This window comes from Drosophila montana, unplaced genomic scaffold, assembly GCF_035044405.1.
Source record: "Drosophila montana isolate Dmon_TW-CO22-7 unplaced genomic scaffold, ASM3504440v1 contig_2397_1, whole genome shotgun sequence".
NCBI lineage: Eukaryota > Metazoa > Arthropoda > Insecta > Diptera > Drosophilidae > Drosophila > Drosophila montana.
This window is the reverse complement of record NW_026997278.1, coordinates 309,887-329,577: the sequence shown is the minus strand read 5'-3', so window position 1 is coordinate 329,577 and position 19,691 is coordinate 309,887. Positions and strand designations below refer to the sequence as shown.

General features: G+C 36.6%; 1 protein-coding gene across 3 annotated transcripts in view; it reads right to left on the bottom strand.

The window, feature by feature from the left end:
• The window catches only part of pan (pangolin), a 67,114-nt gene that overhangs the window by 28,716 nt on the left and 18,707 nt on the right, over nt 1–19,691 (bottom strand). For all 3 annotated transcript variants that reach the window (XM_064681417.1, XM_064681420.1, XM_064681416.1), the window contains one exon: nt 10,435–10,546. In XM_064681417.1, the coding sequence (XP_064537487.1) occupies nt 10,435–10,546 (112 nt within the window). The remainder of the gene's footprint in view (nt 1–10,434; nt 10,547–19,691) is intronic.

The window sequence follows — 19,691 nt, the reverse complement described above, 5'->3', positions numbered from 1 at the left end:
TCGATAGTGCTATCGATAGTTTGCGAACACTAGCTTAAAGATTTAAGTGAATTCCCTTTTAGCGCGTACAAGCAATTTTTACTGGTCAAAGCAAATGTGAATAGCACTAATTTAGGGGAATTCCCTTTATGTGCATACAATAAAATTTACTGGTCAGAGCAATTGAAACGTGTTAATATTTTGTGAACTGTCAATGCAATAAGACGTGTTTTGTTAAGAAATTTTTTGCAGGCAAATTTGATTTTCCATTAAATTTAATTTTAACGCATTAAGATAAAAGGTAAGCCAAAAAATATTTTGTATTTATTCAGTTATTTATGTTTTTTAATTTTGTAAAATATTTTATGTATCCCTAAAAGGAAATGTCAGATATAAAACTAAAACGGAAGGCAATTTCTTTGGAAACCAAGATTGAAATTTTAGATCGCCTTCGAAATGGAGAAGGCTCAACTGCTCTTGGTAAAACGTTCGGTTTAAATGAAGCCACAATAAGAACTATAAAGAAAAATGAAATTGCTATTAGGCAATCGGTGATTTCTGGAACGAACCTATCTGTTAAGTCTTCATCATACACTAGAGATGCTGTTAAAGAAAAAATAAACATGAATTCTTGTTCTTAAAAATTCTTGTTTTTCACTAATTTTAATAGGTTTTAGAGATTAGGAACAAATCACCCATTTTTGTATACGATCAATGTCTTTTTTACACGGTTTTTTTTACACGGCTTCTTCTGGAACCAATCTACCGTGTAAAAACAGACTTAGGTGTATATATATAGAGATGATATATGTACAATTTATTGGATATGCATTATGTGTGGGCCCTGCTCAGAGTCGATATGGATAAGCTAACAAGCCTCATCCTGTTGGGTGATAAATCCTTCTACTTTCTCTATATGTGTTTAAAATATTTGTGAACATTTGTTTATCTCTGCAAATTTGTTGCATCAGTTTCAGGGGACTCAATCGATGGCCCACAACGATAATAGGCAGGTTCACATGGGCGGGAAGGGAAGGGAAGGGCGCCCTTTTATTCTTTATTCCTTTGGCCCTGGAGTAGATGCGTAAATATGGGATTATTTAGCGATTTGTATTTCTATTCTATTCCTATGTTGTATTCATTTTAATTGAAAATTTGTTGTCGCATCTATTTCACGGGCCGTTGAAGTTGTCCTTGTTGTTGTTGTTTCCCTTAACAATAAACTTCGCCTCGTTGTTGTCATTTTCAAGTTTTATTGTACTAAACCAAGATGTATCAAAAAATGGGAAAGGGTGAAGGGCGGGTGAAGGGCTGGCATTGCCACAGCAATCACCCGCGGGCGAGTGCGTGTGCCGCATCGAGAGGGGGGTAGAGGGAAGAGGGAGGGTAGAGAGGAGAGGGAGACACGGTATCTAGCGAAAAAGGATGTCATTATTATGTGGTCGTGCAACATGTTTTTATTCATTAGGCGTTTTTTATTTTTCGATTTCAAGTTGAATGAGTCTGGCCCGTATTAGTGATACCGATATCTTTTCCTCGCTGCCGTCCAACCCTTAATTGATACACTTTACACTGTGAGCAGCAACGAATATTCTATCCGATACGTCCATGAAACGATTTAAAACTGTGGCACAAGAACAACTATATTATATTCATTGTATTTACTCTCATGCTCAATTGTATTTGTTGCTGGCTAATAATAATCTAAATAATAAAGACTAACATTTTTCGATTGCATATTTTTTTAATTCTAAATTCTTTTACTATAGTCTAGCAACTTTTATCAGCGTGAATGGACGTCATTTAATTGCAACTTTTAACTCTACTATTACTGTACACTGCAAATAGTAAAGAAAGGGTATTCGACAGTCTGTAAGTGTAGATGTAACTTAATCCTCAGCAATTCGCCAGCGTCACAGTGTCAACCCCGTCTGTCACTGCAAATGTCGTATTAAAGCTTATTGCTTTAAAATGACGAAAGCCGGACCCATACCCGTTCCCATTCCCATTCCCCTTCCCCTTCCTTTCTATTGTCAATGCGGCCATTTGTACTGTGAGTAATACTTAAGCTGCGCATATCATTACCGGGGCATCTAAAGAGACATGTGCCGAGATGACGATTCCGATTCCAATCCCAATCCCGATCCCGATTCCGATCCTGTGGAACAACAGAACGAACTGTGGACTCAGGGTCACCAGGGTTGTTAGCAACAAACCGCCACCACGAGCCATGCGCGTAGTCCTTTTTTTTAGAGTTCCCCGCCGTACCGTGCCGTACCTTACCGTGCCGTGCCGTACCGTGTCGTGCTGGCAGGGGGGCGGTCACAACATTCGGGTATTGAATAGAAAAAACGCCCCCTTTTCAGCACATACTAATAGTCCAGCAATTAGGCGTTTATATTGTAACACAAACAGATTATGTCCAAATACAGTTTACGCTATTTGGTATTCCTTTTGAAATACATTCATGTGTGTGGCCAGCTTGTTACTCAATGCTGCCGTGCTTCTCCGATATGAGTTGCCCATCCATCCATTTCTATTAAGTGACATTTTAATAGAAGATATCCCGGATAGACCTCTTGATCTAGCCGTCCCCGTCCGCCGCGACGATCTCAATTATTACTAATAGCCTATTTCCACTGTCCACATAAAAAAAGCATTTTTTAAAAAATGTGACATTTTCAAGAAATGTGTGAATTCGCCCCGAACAATTCGTGTTTTTTGCGATGATTTATCGAAATTCGTATCGATGTTATGAAAAGGATGAAAGTATCATTACCAAAAACAGCTGATTTAGATTTAAATTATTAAATTTTTAAAATTGTAGTAATCCCACAGTTTTTAACATTTAAGCACCTACTTCGGGGCCGTATTATTTGACTTTTGAAAGGAAAACTTTGTGACGCTTAGGTTAAACAAATTAAACCGATCAGCTGTTTGTTTAAAGGAACGGTACTTTTGCAAGTCACATGTTAACGACAAGCGACAACACTTGCCAATGGAACACCAATATGTGAAGTTTGAAAATGTCACGTTACTTGAGCATAGTGCAATTAGACTATAAAACGAGTGCTTCCAAATTTGAAGTAAAGTCCCGACCAATTGCAGATCAATTATTTTTTACTCAATTTTTTACAAAATTGGCTTTTTGGCATATCGACGAGTATTGAAAAAGGTTTCGAATCAGATTTACACTTATACCAAACACATAAAGTTTGCAAGCCCAAAATGACGAAGGCAATTATAACATAACTAGCGGGTATAACCCGGCCTTGCCCGTGGTACGTATGTTATAAAATCAATGTTCTCAAAAAAATTTGAAATGATTTTGAAACTGATCGGACGGTAAACAAATAACTTTCATACAAACGTTTTCCGCCAATTTACCACTGTTGCGAGTGGAATTTCCCAAATCGCTGAAAGACGTATTCATTACATTCTTATGTAGAGCTTTGAAAATAGGTTTGAAGCAAATCGGACACAATTTAAAACTTCGCACAAAAAATCTTTGAGTCGCATTCCACCCGAAAAAGTTTGGATTCTGCGAAAAGTGTGAAACACGTCTCAAATGATATTTCTTATAGATCTCTGCAAATGAATTTGAGCGCGAAACGTCACCCACCAAATCTTTGACCTCCATTTCCACCAAGGAGGAACGTATTTTTCGAAAAGTGTGAAACACCCCTTAAATTAATTTGAACAAAGATCTTTGAATATAAGTTTGGGGCCGATCGGATGGTAAACAAAAAAGTTACATACAAACGTTTTTCGCGATTCTTCCACATTTGCGGGTGGAATTTCCCGAAACCCCGTCTTAACGTGCACCTACATCACATAAGGTAGCTACAGTGAAAATTTCAGCTTCCTAGCTCTTACGGTTTGGGCTGTGCGTTGATCACCAATCAGTCAGTCAGTCAGTCAGTCAGTCAGTCAGTCAGTCAGTCAGTCAGTCAGTCAGTCAGTCAGTCAGGACAAACAGTTTTATATATAGAGATTATTGTAGGGAGTATTACATGGCCAAGTTGTTATCTTAACTCTTAACATCCCTTTCCCATCCATTTAGCGTCTGTGTGAAAAATCTAATATTAAATCGACGAAACGGCTATTTATTTTTTATCTAAGCGCAGATTGATGCTGATCGGACGGAAGATAATAAAACTCTCCCCTTAGACTTGGGTATTAATTTGCAATCCAACGGAGTGGACTTTGACAATAAGTTCGAAACATATCATTAATTTTTGTACCCTGCACCCATTAAAAATGGGTGAAAAGGGGTATTATGTATTTGTGCAAATGTATGTAACAGGCAGAAGTAAGTATTTACGATCCCATAAAGTACATAAATTATTGTTCATTATCAATAGCCGGGCCGATCTAGCCGATCGATAATTGATAGCTTGCCTGGTTCGAGCAATCATTAAAATCGATATCGAAATCCTGCTGTTTGAGCAAATCTTCAAGGTTTTTATAGACTAGAGTCACCAAATTTGACAGAATATTATTCATATATCCAGTATCTACACCCTTCTTTTATTCTCTCATGTTTTTTTTGCGCTGGAATCGATCGGTGCCTTCTGATCTCTACCAAGCGAAGAATAACTAAGGGAATGATGTATAGGTTAATGCTGTTGTCTTCTTTCTTCTTGAGAATATACGAATAGTCTAACGCATAATAAGATTTACTGCTGAACATTTGATCAAGATCGGCTGTGAGGTATAAGGCGAGGGAGTTGCAAGTTCGACTCCGACTTTTTTTTTGTAATGCCAGAGCATACATGCGCAGCTGTATTTGGTGTTGGTAGAAGAAGGTACAGGGTATCTCTTAGTCGGGCACTCCCGACAGCAGCAATCTTACTTGTTATAAATGCATAATAACCAAAAATCAAATCTGAAGAAACTATAACATTCACCCGTGCAAGCTTCTGTTCTCGTTTTCCATCGATAAATAAAATTAATATTAAATGCAACTTTCAATAAAAATAAAAATTAAAAAATTTAAAATTAATTATTAAATGAAAATTAATTTATATATAGTTTATTAAAGTTAAGAATATAATAATAATAATAATAATAATAAATTTCAATTTTATCAATTAACTTTTATCATCGACCTGAAAATCATTATAAAACAAGTAAGAGGTTCTAGTCGGGAGCTCCCGACTAGGGGATACCCTGAACCCTCTTCTTCCAACACCAAATGCAGAAAAATGAAAATATAAAATAAAAATTGTTCCCTTGGCAGGGTTCGAAATCGCAACTAACCGCACCACTTGCCGCTGCCTCTACTCAAGGGCCACACCAATAATTGAGCTTTAATGAGAAAAAAACCAATTAAAATAGCAGCACAGAAAACAATACAATCGCCTTGCAATGCTGTTGATAGAATTCAAAGCAGACGCGTATGAATGTGTATCGTACTTGTATACAGAAATTCTTGGAATTTGCGCAGCAGCTATGCTGCTAACACGTGCGCACATATAACTTTTGTTAGATCTTAACGATCTTAATGAAATTTTCGACAGTACATCTTATTGTAGAATAGAATAAAGAATATTTGTGTATTCTCAAAAATTCAATTGCATATAAATTGTGGCTTGAATTGAAGGGCAATACAAGTTGGATAATTAACTTGATTTATAGCTTTATGGTGGTAGCGGGGAGGTGGCGATAGGTATAAAATGTAAGATAGGACTTATAGGTTTTGAGATCCTTGCGTTCATACATACGGACGGACGGACAGACAGACGGACATGGCTATTGATGCTGATCAAGAATATATATACTTTATGGGGTGGGAGATGCTTCCTTCTGCCTGTTACATACATTTGCACAAATACATAATACCCCTTTTACCCATTTTCAATGGGTTCAGGGTATAAAAATAAATGAATAATAAAAAAACAGGGCAAATGTATAAAGGAGATATGTACTTATTTGTATGCACATAGAGAATATATAGAAATATATCCGACCACTAAGACTGCAATATCCGGAGGCACCAAATTAGACAGGTATACCTTAAATTTTGATCAAGCGAACGTTCGCCATTTTCTAAAAATCGTTTAAAATCGATTTCCATCCAGTTATTTAGCTTATATCTCGAATTTTTAACTATTTTTCACATTTGAAGATGGCATTGTAGGTAATAGTACAAAATGATATATGCCTCTTGGAAGGAAGTCATCTTCGACCTCATAATGACCTCTATTCCTGATCGAATATAGATATATACAGAAGCGTAATTGTAGTAGCCGCATATTCGGAATTTTGTATGATTTATTTTTGGAGATTTATATTATACAGCTGTAAAAATTAAGATCCGATTTTGTGTAAACTTATTGCAATTAAAACTTGTGCTTACGGAGAAGAGCTCAGAAATAAACATAATAATAAATTACCCGCCGCTTTACATAACATCACTTTTATAGAAAGCGGTTTTCATTATTTGGTAGCTACCCCATCTGAAGTTGATCAGGAGCGAGACTCAGTGAGGCAGGCAGGATGGAAGGCTGGCAGGCAGGCAGGCAGGCAGGCTAGCTGGGATTTGATTGTGTTATTCAATTATTAGTATGGCACCATTGTTAAGGATCATAATGCCATGTAATCCGCAAGCAGCTCTTAAGTGCATGCCTTTTATTTACGCTGCTGGTTCCCATTAGATCCGACCAGTCGACCATTAGCAGAGCCCTCCTTAAGCGGCCAACCACCGCGAAGCCCTCTTCGAGCAGAAACACACTGGATGAAACGATGAGGGAAATTTGGCAGAAAGAATGGATGCTGTAATCGAGCATACACACGACTCGACACGACCAAAAAAATCATCGCATCATGTGCAATTATTATTTCATAATTTGTTTGAATTTCGCTTTTGAGGTGAAGGGTGAGAAAGTCAATAGCTTGCGGTTGGGTTACTCCGCTGTTGCTCGGCTGTTGCTCGGTTGTTTCGGTTTCGGACTCTGATCCACTAATTGTTATATGCCCTTTGTTCAATAAAACTCGATAGGCAAAGGGCATAATGAACTTGTGCAAATTTATGTAACAGGCTGAAGAGAACGGGCGGACGCTCTCCAGGTCCAAAAATCAAATATGTTATATCCTAGATTAGGAGAAGAAATTAACTCGACTCGATAAATGACTGTGAGACTTGCTAACACACAAAAAAATTATTAGCGGAATACCCTTAACTTTTGACACATTTACGGAATTTAATCCCTACCGAACAGGGTATTTTCTAGTCAGACATTCTCGACTTGGACGCTTTTTTATTGCTTGTTTACACATTTGGGAGGCTTATCGCATTCAACCATGACTGATAAACTACATGCATAATAATGAGTAACAATGAATTAGGATGTTTTTCTTTTAACGCGAATCCCGATGCAACGTACTGCATCCCACCTCCCGCCCAACCGACCGTGTGTACAAATACAATTACAAATAAAAATAAAAACTATCTACTTGCTAAATAGTTTAGAATAGAAGACTTTATACGAGGAAGAGAAGCATCCGAGCAGAATACTCTGTAATGCTTGTTATAGTCATCAAGGCATAATTAGTTGAGCAAAATTGAGGCGATAGAGGTACAAAATTACGTGTAAGTTTAGTAGGAATGGGAAATTTAATTGGCTAGTCAACACAGAAGAGTCGATCTCACCAGTAATTAATTTATGAATAAATATTACACCCAGCATGGTTCTACGATTAATCAAAGAAGGAAGGTTAAACATCAGAAATCTGCTGGAGTATGACGGATGACCGCACACGAGGATCCCAATTTAAACCACGAAGGGCAAACAACAAGAATTGTTTCTGAAAGGATTCAATTCTGTCCTGATTGGTAGCATATTGTGGTGGCCAGATAAATGAGGCATACTCAAGAATAGGTACGACCAAAGATATATAAAGTGTTTTTGTCGTGATCCGTACACGTCAAACTCCTTCGACCATCGCTTGATGAAACCCATAACTATTCTGGCCTGATTGACCACGGTATTAACAAGAGAGTCGAATTTAAGTTTATGATCAAGGATGACACCTAGATCATTAACTTCATTAGAAGTACTATTAACACGCTCGAGCGGTATGCTATCAAGGATGCTTTCAACTTCAAAATGACTTAAAGACAATTGGGTTGCCAACATCAAGAGTTTGGTCCCAAAAAGTCGCTTTTAAACTATGTTTACAGGGAATCGCAATATGCTTTCTATTTGTGGGCTCAACCAATATAATTCTCGATCTTTCATCCGCAGTCTACGTACCAAGTTTTGTTTAGGAGTATATTTTCGCTAAACAAATTTTAAAACTATGTCTTACTCAGAAATAAATCCCTGAGTTCAAGTTTCTAGCTTCTAGCTTCTTGGGAAATTCCACCCGAGGCTGTGAAAAACGTTCGTATGAAAGTTTTTTGCTTAACATTCGGACGGCTTTGAGCTTATTCTCAAATATCTTTCCGAAAATTCATCTGAGGCGTTCTTATTTTTCTTTCCGGAAAATTCATTCCTCATTGCTTTAAATTAATATCCAAAGCTATTTATGAAAATTGATTTGAGACGTGTTTCACACGCAGAATCCAAGCTTCCTCGTCCGATCGACCTCAAACTTATTTTCACTACTTAACGAGAAAGAAGAGCTATCTTCGGCTCGTCGAAGATTTAATACCCTTGCAGGCCCAACCTTTTCAGGGACCCAACCAAGCACAGGGAAAATAGTCGTATGGTTGAGACATCTTGAACAACAAGAAAGTTTTCATACAATTTAACTTTTGACCGATCGTTTCTATGGAAGCTATATGATTAAGTAGTCCGATGTAAATAAGATTTTGCATAAATGTAGGAAACAAACTACAACTAATAAATGCAGAGTTTGGTCATGATATCTAGATAAACAGAAAAGTTTTTCATACAAGAACCTACTTTTCGACCGATCATTCCTATGGCAGCTATATGATATAGTAGTCCGATGTAAATAAGATTTTGCATAAATGGATGGAGCATGGTAAAACTAATAAATGCAGAGTTTGGTCAAGATATCTAGATAAACAGAAAAGTTTTTCATACAAGAATGATATAGTAGTCCGATCCAGCCGGCTCCGAGACTAGTTCGCATAGAAACAGAGAGACGGACAGACGGACATGGCTATATCGACTCGGCTGTTGATACTGATCAAGAATATATATACCTTATCCGGTCGGAGATATCTCCTTCTATGCGTTAAACATTTCACGACAAAATAATAATAATACGATTCATAAAACGTTAACATTTGACACGGACGGGAACTGATTGAATAAGTAATATCGTAAACTTCTAGCACAAAACTTGACACGGGCAAGGACGGGTAATATCCGCTAGCCAAGGTTGGTGTATCTAGCTCTTATTATATTTGATTAATGCTTTTTAAACGCAGCATCAAAATAAATGTTTAGCGTGCTACGTATGGTATATGTAGAATATATGTATATTTCAAATTGCTCTTTCTTTCGTAAAATTCTTTATACCCTTTTCTAACCGATCTCAGTGATTTCAGGGCATAAAAAGATGATGCCACAAGTTGTGGCTTAATTAGAATCATTCTGCTGCAATCAATTCGTGAAATAAATCAATGATGTTGTAAACACAGAAAAGGATTCCAATATGACCCCAGCAATAAGTTATATTTATATATAACATGAAAGCTCATTAAACTCTTAACAGAAATGAAGTACGCCCGGGTATATATGGTCACATTTTAATGCCATGCTTAAGTCCTTAAAACTTCGTAAAAATCGATATGCATATAAAATAATATATACAATTTATTTATTAAAAAAAAATATATATATTTCATTCTAGCTACTTAAGAAAATACTTCGATATACATATAAAATAATATATACAATTTATTTATTTCAAAAAAAAATTGTATATTCCATTCCAGCTATTTAAGAAAATACTTGAGACAATGATTGCAATTTTCCACACAATTGCCAAGTGATTATCATATTCATGTCATTTTGGATTCACGACTTCGACTACATTTGCATTTTAATAGGCGAAAAGCGTTCAATTGGATTAATGTCAGAGTCTTCAAACTTAAATGCTTTTCGGTCTTAGTGCGGCAAGGATACTTATTATACCCTGCACCCTTGAGCACAAACGAGGCTCGATTCAGTTGAAAACTGAATTGGCATATCTGCCAAATATAAGCCATATCTTACTACTATATCATATTACTTTTTTAGAAATTAAAATATTTCGTACAGGAACACACACTTATATATCTACCCTTCATTCTTCCTTTAAAATATCTTGTGTGCTCTTTGTGGACAAAGAGGGCGAGTTCTCGTCACGAATATGTTTATTTAATAGTGTCTGGGATTTTTACTTTACTTTTTAATACCCTAATCAGTCTTTAAATGGGTACAGGGTATCCAGAGCGTACATTTCAAAAATTAACCACATATTATGTTGACTTACCTATTGCTTTAGGATCCAGCTGATAGGGAGGTATTCCACAATGTGCAGGCGGTGGTGTTGAAAGTGGATCTCCGTTGTGACAGAAGAAGGGAGGTAATCCAATTTTATTTGCCTAGAAATAAATAACAATGTAATTAGATGGAATTCGATCTATTCAAAGCGTTGTAATTACAAAAAAAATTAGATAAATACAAATACAAACAATACAAAGAACAAGAAGAACGTAAATGCCGAGTTTGTTGATCATTTCTTAGAAAACCGAATATTTTGCCATATAAGAACCAACTTTTCATCCGATCGTTCCTATGGCAGCATTGTGATATAGTGCACTGATGCTGATTAGGTTCTGTATATATACGAGAAGCATAGTTTCACAATGAATGCAAATTTGGCTGAGATATATTTTGATAAAGTTGTAGCTTTAAAACTGAGAGATCCAGAGAGAGATTTGATCTAGAATATATATATATATACCTTTTGGTGTTGGAGATGTTTCCTTCTACGAGTTACACATTTCATGACAAAATTACAATATCCTCTACAAGAGTATAAAAAGGCGCTAGACAAAGTGTCCAGATAGGATATAACCTGTATCCATTGCCAAATACAGGATTATGAAAATTTCAGGTCTTAAACACAACTAGATTTCAACAAACCAAATACCTATGCGAAAAGAGAAACCTCTTAAAAAACAATCAGAATTTATCCAATCTGAAAATGCACGTGGATTCATAAAGAAGTAGAATCGAGAGACAATAAACATTCCTCATCATCTCAGCATCTCTAACAAGAACGATTTAACTCCTTGTACTCATACATTTGCAGAACATTGCGTCAGAATTACTATTCATACAGAGACGAAAGGTCGTTGAACTTTCGTTGACCTTCGTGCGCCTACGTTAACCTCCCAACAGGAGCAATGCGGCAAAAAGCAAATAAAGAGTGAGTGGGACTCCAACAGGGAAGCGGACAACTGGTAAACAGCCGACAGGCGACCCATTACATCACAGCAGCTGCTTGATTATTTGGTTATCAAAAAAGTCTATTACCTCCCCAAAAAAAAAAACAATAAAACAACATATATGTGTGTAACAACTGATAACATATTATTATTGTTATTATTTGATGCAGGCATAAAAATGTAGTCTAATAGCTTTTCGTCTAAAAACATAATCAAATTTTCATTTAAAACAAGTAAGAGACTCTAGTCGGGAGGAGCGCCTGAATGTGTGTGTGCGTACACGTATACAGAAATTCTTGCAATTTGCGCTAGCTGCCTCAACCATGTGCGCAGCCAAAACACACATTCTTTAATAACTTTTGTGTTTCTTAACCGATCTTGATGAAATTTTTAACAGTAGATCTTATTGTACTATAGAATATTTGTTTATTCTCAAAACGTCAACTGCGAATAAATGAATACGGCTCTGGCTTTAAAAATAATTATTTTGGCGGGAACAAGCGGAGAAAGTGAAATATTTCTCTTATAGTGTCTAGATTTTATAGTTTTCCAAAAATGCTTTTAAAATCAAATCCCAAACTCAATTTTTATCGATATCTGGCAAATGGGATGAAAGCGTGACAGAAACTAACAAACTCGTTTTGCGTATGGTATGGGAGAATATATGTACGTATGTTTCAAATTTCAAGGCATTTTCAACATATGGACAAATGGAGTCGGATATAATATTTGAACGAACCATGTTAAAAGTTAAAAAAAAAAACTAATAGGTGTTCTATTAGTCTGTCGCAATCGCACATAAATCGAGTACGATCAAATATATATATATTTTTACATATATACACATAGGAATTAAAAAAGATTTTGTAATCTGTAGCTTTGAGTTCTTGAAACTTTTTATATTTTATTCAACGCTCCATAATTATAAAACATATGCGAGCACACATAAAAACCATTGCCTTACCACACACACACACACACACCCGCGCTACCCATGTGTACGTTCAACACACTCGTGTGCTCGTATACATACATACACACATACACACACACACATACCTACATACATGTATGCATATTTGTAAGTTTGCTTCGCATTATCACTGATGTTGTTGTCGCCGTCGTACTTGTTGTGGCTTGATGAATAAAAAACTACAATAACAACATGCAAACAACAACAACGAAAACGAAAACAACAAAAACAACAACAACAATAATAATAATAACAAGCAGCAGCGGCTACAAAGCAAGCGAGTCAGCGAAACCGAAAATATGCCTTTGATGTTGCCGCCGCTAAACGAATATAAAAAGTGCCGCCAACGCCGCGCGGCTTTCCCACTGTTTCAAGCGCCCCGTCCCCCCCGCCACCCTCCTTCTCGACGGTACCTCTGTACCCCCCTCCATCCCTCCCTCTGCCTCACCCACCCACCGCCACCGCCCATGGAGCTGCCGATAAACGCATGTGTGTTGATTCAACGTCTGTTTGCCGTTTCTTTCTTTTTTTTGTTTTTTTTTTGCGTCATTTGCAATGTGGTTGTTTTGCCCTATAATCTGTATCCACTGAAAATGGATAAAATGGGGTGTATTACAGATAAAATAGGGTGTACTATAGTGTGTACTAATCGAAAAGATAATTTTTTGGATACCTCCCGACAAGCTAGAGCCTTTTGGAGCTACCTCCTCGTGATTCGGCCTATGCACACACATTCGAATATCATTTGAATGCCCTTCAAATTTCATGAAGATCGAACAACAAAGACGACAGAAGCTATTCAACAATAAATCAAAGCACCTGCCAAACTATATTACTGAGGATTTTGTAGTAGAAATATTCTGGATCAACTTTTAAAAATCGATATTCAAATTAAATTTAAATTTTCACTGCAGTTAAAAGGTGGTTTCGGGAAATTCCACACAGCATGCGTGGAAAAATCGAGAAAATCGTTTTTATGAAAATTTTTGTTTGCCATTCATTCGATCGGTCTCAAACTAATTTTCAAAGATCTTTTTTCAAATTCATTTGAGGCGTGTTTCACAGTTTGCGAGAAATCCATTCCTCCTTAGTGGAAATGGAGGTCAACGATTTGGTGGGCGAAAAGATTTTTTGAGGGCAGCTTTAAGTTTCGTCCGATTGGCCTAAAAATTACATTCAAGGCCCTACAAAAGAACTTAAGAAATACGTGTTTCAACGATTTTCCAAATTCCATTTGAGACTTTGTTAAAATGCCGATTAATGATTCTATGAGAGTTTATTGGTTAACACACGTTCGGCTTTAAAATCAAATTCAAATGTTCCCTTCGGATATGATAAATGCGAATTTTACTCGCTAGTACATATAGATTCTATATATACACATTCTGCTTGTTACATACAGAATGTAACTTGAGTCACAGACACACATTTACATCTTTGAGGCATCTTTAAGCTATACATAACTCCAATCTTGATCAACATCAAACGGAAGAATCAATTAAATCTACGTTCTCGATCATGGTATTATAAGCTAAAGTTAAATTCTTATGTGTCCTCTCATAAATAAACCCGAAATGAATACCGAATATTAGTATAAAGCATTTTCATAAAGGATTTTCAAATTTAATTTCCCTTCCTAAAAAGTTTTAAGTTTTTACATATAAGCTACTTTTCTTGTGGGCTCAGCGCATTAAATATATTCTTAAGGTCAATCCACCAGGTACAATTATTTGTTTTTTTTTTGTATTTTTAAATCGAGGCAAGGAAATGGGACTCATCAGAGAAAATGAATTTATTTAGACGATGCTGTAAGATTGAAATTGGACGCCATTGTCTAAAAGTGAACTGCAGCGGAAGATTTGGGGGTTGTTTTTTGGTCTCTCATTAAAAAGGCACATCAGGAATTGAGCACTCGGCACTTTTGGGGGGTTGTTGCTTGTTGCTCCTGTTTAGGATTTGTAGTTGTGGTAGTCGGCGCGCTTTTTAGATTGCTTCCTGGAAAGGGTCTCTCTCTATGTGTGTGTGTGTGTGTGTGTGTGTGTGTGTGTGTGTGTGTGTGTAGTGGATGTAAGTCCGTTGATTATGTTTACATACGTTAGTTAGAAAGAGAGCGAGAGAGTGAGAGAGAGAGAGAGTCCGTGTTTGTGTGTACAACGAGAAAGCCTGAAAGTTCTACCACCAAAGCACAGCGAACCGATAGCTGCCGACATCAGATACGGCCCAAGAGGGTGGAGCAAAATGCGTTCCATACTTTGGGGGTGTTGCACTGCGCTCTAGACGTTGATTAAAGAGATTTCAATTGAAATATTTTTAATGCACCAAAAATAAAAAAAATGTGAAGCAATCGCTACGGGATGTTTTTCCTTGGTTTTTTTTCTTTTTTAAACTTTGAATTCCTTTTAGCTTTTCTGTAATCTGTTTACGGGCAAAATCGATTTAGTTAAACACATAATTACATGGATTATCTATGCATAAGTATTTGATACATTGCTAAATGTTATTTCTCAACACACAAACATAAAACTCTATTAAAATTAAGTTTATTCTAGCTAATAACAAAGAACGAGGTTCCGTTTGAGACGTTAGCGAGCACTAAGATTGGGTTCGCAATCCGAGTGTTCGGCCTTCAAGTGAAGAAAAGGGTCTCACAAGTTTGTATTGAACTTATTCGATAGCAACTACTTTGGCAAAATGTCGCCAGAAGCATACATACAGTTTTTATACGTTTCAATGGAGTAGCAAGTAAGAGGTTCTAGTCGGGAGCTTCCGACTAGGGGATACCCTGAACCCTTTTCTTCCAACAGGCGATAGGTATAAAATGAAAGATACTTGATTTATATATACTATTCTAGAAGCTACATGTCAAGTTTGGTGATTTCAGCTCTTATTATTTGCCGAAATTGCTCAAAAAACAATCCTGTTGTCGATATCGATTTTTATCGATAACTAGGAAACGGGGCAAGTTATCGAATATCGGAAACAAACTCGATCTGCGCGGGGACTAGGAGGACCTTCAGCTAAGTTTCAAGTTTCTAGCTCTTATAGGTTCTTAGATCCTTGCGTTCATACATACGGACAGACGGACATGGCTAGATCGACTCGGCTGTTAATGCTGATCAAGAATATATATACTTTATGGGGTCGGAGGTGCTTCCTTCTGCCTGTTACATACATTTGCACAAATACATAACACAGTTTTTACTCATTTTCAATGGGTTCAGTGTATAAAAAGGAACATTATAATAATATTTAATAACAGACAAAAATAGGCATCTCCGATTTCACAAAGCATATAGATATATTCTTGACTCCATCGACTCAGCGATTTGTAATTTCATATATATTCTCAGAACAAGTTGAATCATTTTTCTCGAATTTATGGTGTTTCCCTGTTTCCAAAGTGGCGATAAATACCGCTTTTGAGACATTTCAAGAACATCTCGAAAATTAGAAGAGCTTAATATCTAGGTTGGCGTAATTCAATATACAGGAACAGACAGCAAGAAAATAACTTATTTTAATATCAACCCTTGGGCCTTGGAACATAAATACATTTTAGTTCCATATTTAGGTGCAGATTCAAAAGAATCGAAAAATTGTATATCGGCTGTTCAAAATTTGCATTCCAAGTTAAAGTACATGCAAAACACGAGAGAGTCACGAAATGGCCACCTCAAAAGATGGCCACAATCCTAAACCTATATCTCCCACAGCTCTAATTAGATTTCCCGATCGATTTAAGCTGTTATTAGATTGTGAATAGAGTATTCGGCAGTCGGTTGCACCGAGTCCAAAGTGATTATCGATTTTATGCAGATGCTTAAAGCTAGGCAGTCCCGCGAACGTTTGTGGTTCGGTTCTTCTTGCCCCTGCTCTGCCTTTTGAAAAATTAATTTTTAAATACCTTCTCCGTTTACGGTATGAAAGTTAAATATTTATGGAAAATGGTAGTTTAGGGTAAATGCGAGTTTTCGAAGCAAAAACAAAAAAGGTCTCCAACACACACAAAAGGACACACACAAGCAGCTAGATCGACAAAGCTTATACTGGCCAAGGATTTAAAATAAACTATGGGGTCGGCGATGCCTCCGTCATATAAGAAAAATTATGATTGTAATACTATATAAATACAATTATTTAAACAAATTGTATATATTTAAATAGTATGTGTCGAATAAAATAAGTAAATGAAAGTATAATATAAAGTAAAAAACATACGCAAAAAGGCTACGTTATACGAAACCTTCTCGATTTTCAAATAAGGGTTTCTTTCTCGGCATGTTTGGCATGAATATTACAGATCCATATTATAACCAAAGACAATATAAACACCAAGATACATACATTTGAATGCCAGGCAAAACAGTTTGCCTGGCTTCTCATCTGGCTTTTCCCAGTTCACACGACACGCCAGCCGACTGGCTCTTCGCTCTCCAAAAGCCAGACGAACGAATGCCGAAGTCGCGGCTTGCTAATGCGGACACGAGCAATGAAATTAGTCGCCAGCCTGCCCTCCGCAAAGCCGGTCGATAGCGCTCAGCGGCGATTCGTTCGGACCTCATAGAGCCGAAGCTGAGAGTACGTTCTATTTATAGTTTTTTGCTCTTTCAGTTGAGAGAGCGCAATGATACTGATTTCGATTTAAATCTCAATTTTCCAAAAATCAAGCTGCATAGTTGCATTTTGTTGTATTGCGTTACTCATCTTAGTGTTTATATTGTCTTTGTTATAACACTTAGTTTTAAATGTGTTCGCCCATAACTTGTCCGGTTTCCTTGAGATCAATATAAATCAATCAAAACCCGTTTTAGAGCATACATCAAAGTAACACAGATCCCCTTAAAACTGAAAGAAACAGCATTGTTGGTGATATAATCTTGGACTCTGGTATTTACACACATTTGAATAGAATAGTCTTTAGCGATTTATCATGGGCAACTCGTTTCGACAGCAGTTAGGTTAACTAAGAGATTGATCTATATTCATATCTTATATGTTATTTAGTAAAATCAAAGCTAGGTTCGAATGTCACAAATGTGAATATATCCATCTAGCATTATTACTCAGTTAATGCATCTGTTCTTCTGCCCATTTAAAACGCCAAGTTCTTAACTTCAAGTTGTCATCTCAAGCGAGGCTGAACCTGTGACTGTTGAAAGTGTCCCTTTATCGTTGAGGATGTTTGCTCAAGGTATTGTACTTAACCTTCCTTTGTTATCATTGTCTGAAATAGGACCCCGACAGAACGTCTGACAAAACTAATGTTTGATAAACTCCCCCCCGCCCAATCCGTGAGCTAAAAATTACCCAAGCGTGCTGTGGTAAAAGGAGCATTAGGCAAGCTGGCCCTTCTGAATCCATATATAGTTTTCTGGTCTCTGTGTATTTTTGTTTTTTTTTTCTATTCTGCTTGGCGATTCGGTTTACTTAATAATACGGAGTGCAAATATGCCAGAAATTAAATTGACACTACCTTCAATTGGCGTTCAGCTTCACATCAGCTTCAGTTCAGTTAACCTAATATATCCGTTCCCAATCCGAACGCTTCGTTTGTCGTTTTGTCAATAGTCCTGCAACCACGGCTTTTCCGTATTTAGTAAATTGAATTATTTGTTGTTCCTTTTTTTGGTTGCTTTTTTAGGACATGCTCAACAAGTATAGATACACTAATAGTATTTCCCGCCCTTTGCGTGGTTCAATTTTGGTTTTGATATAAACTTAACACATTTATTTCCCATCCCGATTATTATCTACACCTGTCTTTTATTCTGCGTCTAAAGGTATATTTAACATAGATATTTTAAAATGAGATTCGAATAAAGATCTAAAATATGGAATTATCGTTTTTGCGCACTTAGAAAGAATCTTGAAGCAGGAAAATAAACATTCCTTCATACAACCTTTGGCCCGCATTTTCCAACCAAAAGTTTGTTGATTTCGCAAAAAGTGTTAAGTCGTATTTAATGAATTTCTACAAAAGATCGTTGAACATGAGTTGGATACCAGAGTTTTAGAATTCATTTTGAACTTGGCTGGAAAAAACTAAAATCTTCGACTATATAACCTTTGACCCCCATTTTCCGAATTTCACAAAGATCTTTGGAAATGAGCTAACACGCGATGCCAACCCAAAAGAAAATGCGATTCAATTCATTTTTTTTTCAAAGTTTTATTTTGTTTTTTAACTTTTTAAGAATTTAATGAATACGTGTCTCAGTAATTTTTCCACCCGAAACTGTGGTATATTGGTAGAAAACAGTTTTTTGAACGTTTTCTTTTCAACATCCGATCGGCTTCGAACTCATTTTCAAAGATGTTAAGGAAAATTCAACTATATTTAAGACGTATTTAACAGAAAATTCGCAAAACCCAAGCCTTGTCGTTGAAAAGCGCTGGTCCATGATTATCTTGAGGAGAAGTTTCAAGTTTCGTCCTATTTAAAGCTCTTCATAAAAACTTACTGAATATGAAATCCAACATTCCACCCGCAAGTGTGGAAATTTGCAGAAAATTAGCACATATTTTGTTTAGGATTCAGCGGCCAGGTTCAAACTTAGTTTCAAAGCAAAATACATAACTATTGGATGAAACCCGCTTCAAGATTGTCACCACAATTCTAACATGGAATCCGCCCATTCCAGCTTTTGGTTCCTTGTGCGATGGACTTCATAGTTAGTTTCACACAAGGCTGTCACGGAGATGTAGACTCTGGTATAACATACACGAAACCATAATTCACATTTTGTAAAGGTAGCTCAACGCAAGGTTTAGGGTATTGCCTAGTCGGGCATTACCGTTTGTAAAAGGAGTGTTTGATTATTTAGCACACATTATGTACCCGGCATATCGACCATTACTCTTGATGACTATTTTGATCGTTCTGGGCAAGACGATATCAACTTTCGACAAGATCCTATAGAAATTTTGTACCAAACTTCTATCCGAAGAATACTAAGGAAATCAACCAAAATGCTCTAACCGGGAACGCCCAATTAGGGGATACACTGAATCTTCTTTTACCAATACCAAATACACCTCGCGTTAACACGTGGCTTGCCACTGTTAAAGCATATTTTCTTTAATAAGTTCTGTGTTTCTTCGCCGATCTTAATCAAATTTTCAGCAGTAGACCTTTTTGCGCTATAGAATATTCGTATATGCTCATAAGGACTTAGGCATTAAAATTGTGGCTTTAATTGGTGGGTAGTTTCAATTGAGTATTTATCTGATTTATAGATATTGAGATATTGATCTGGTCTGTATATACTAGCTAGAAGCTATGTTTCAGGGTTGGTGACTGTAGCTCTCAAAACCTATGAGATT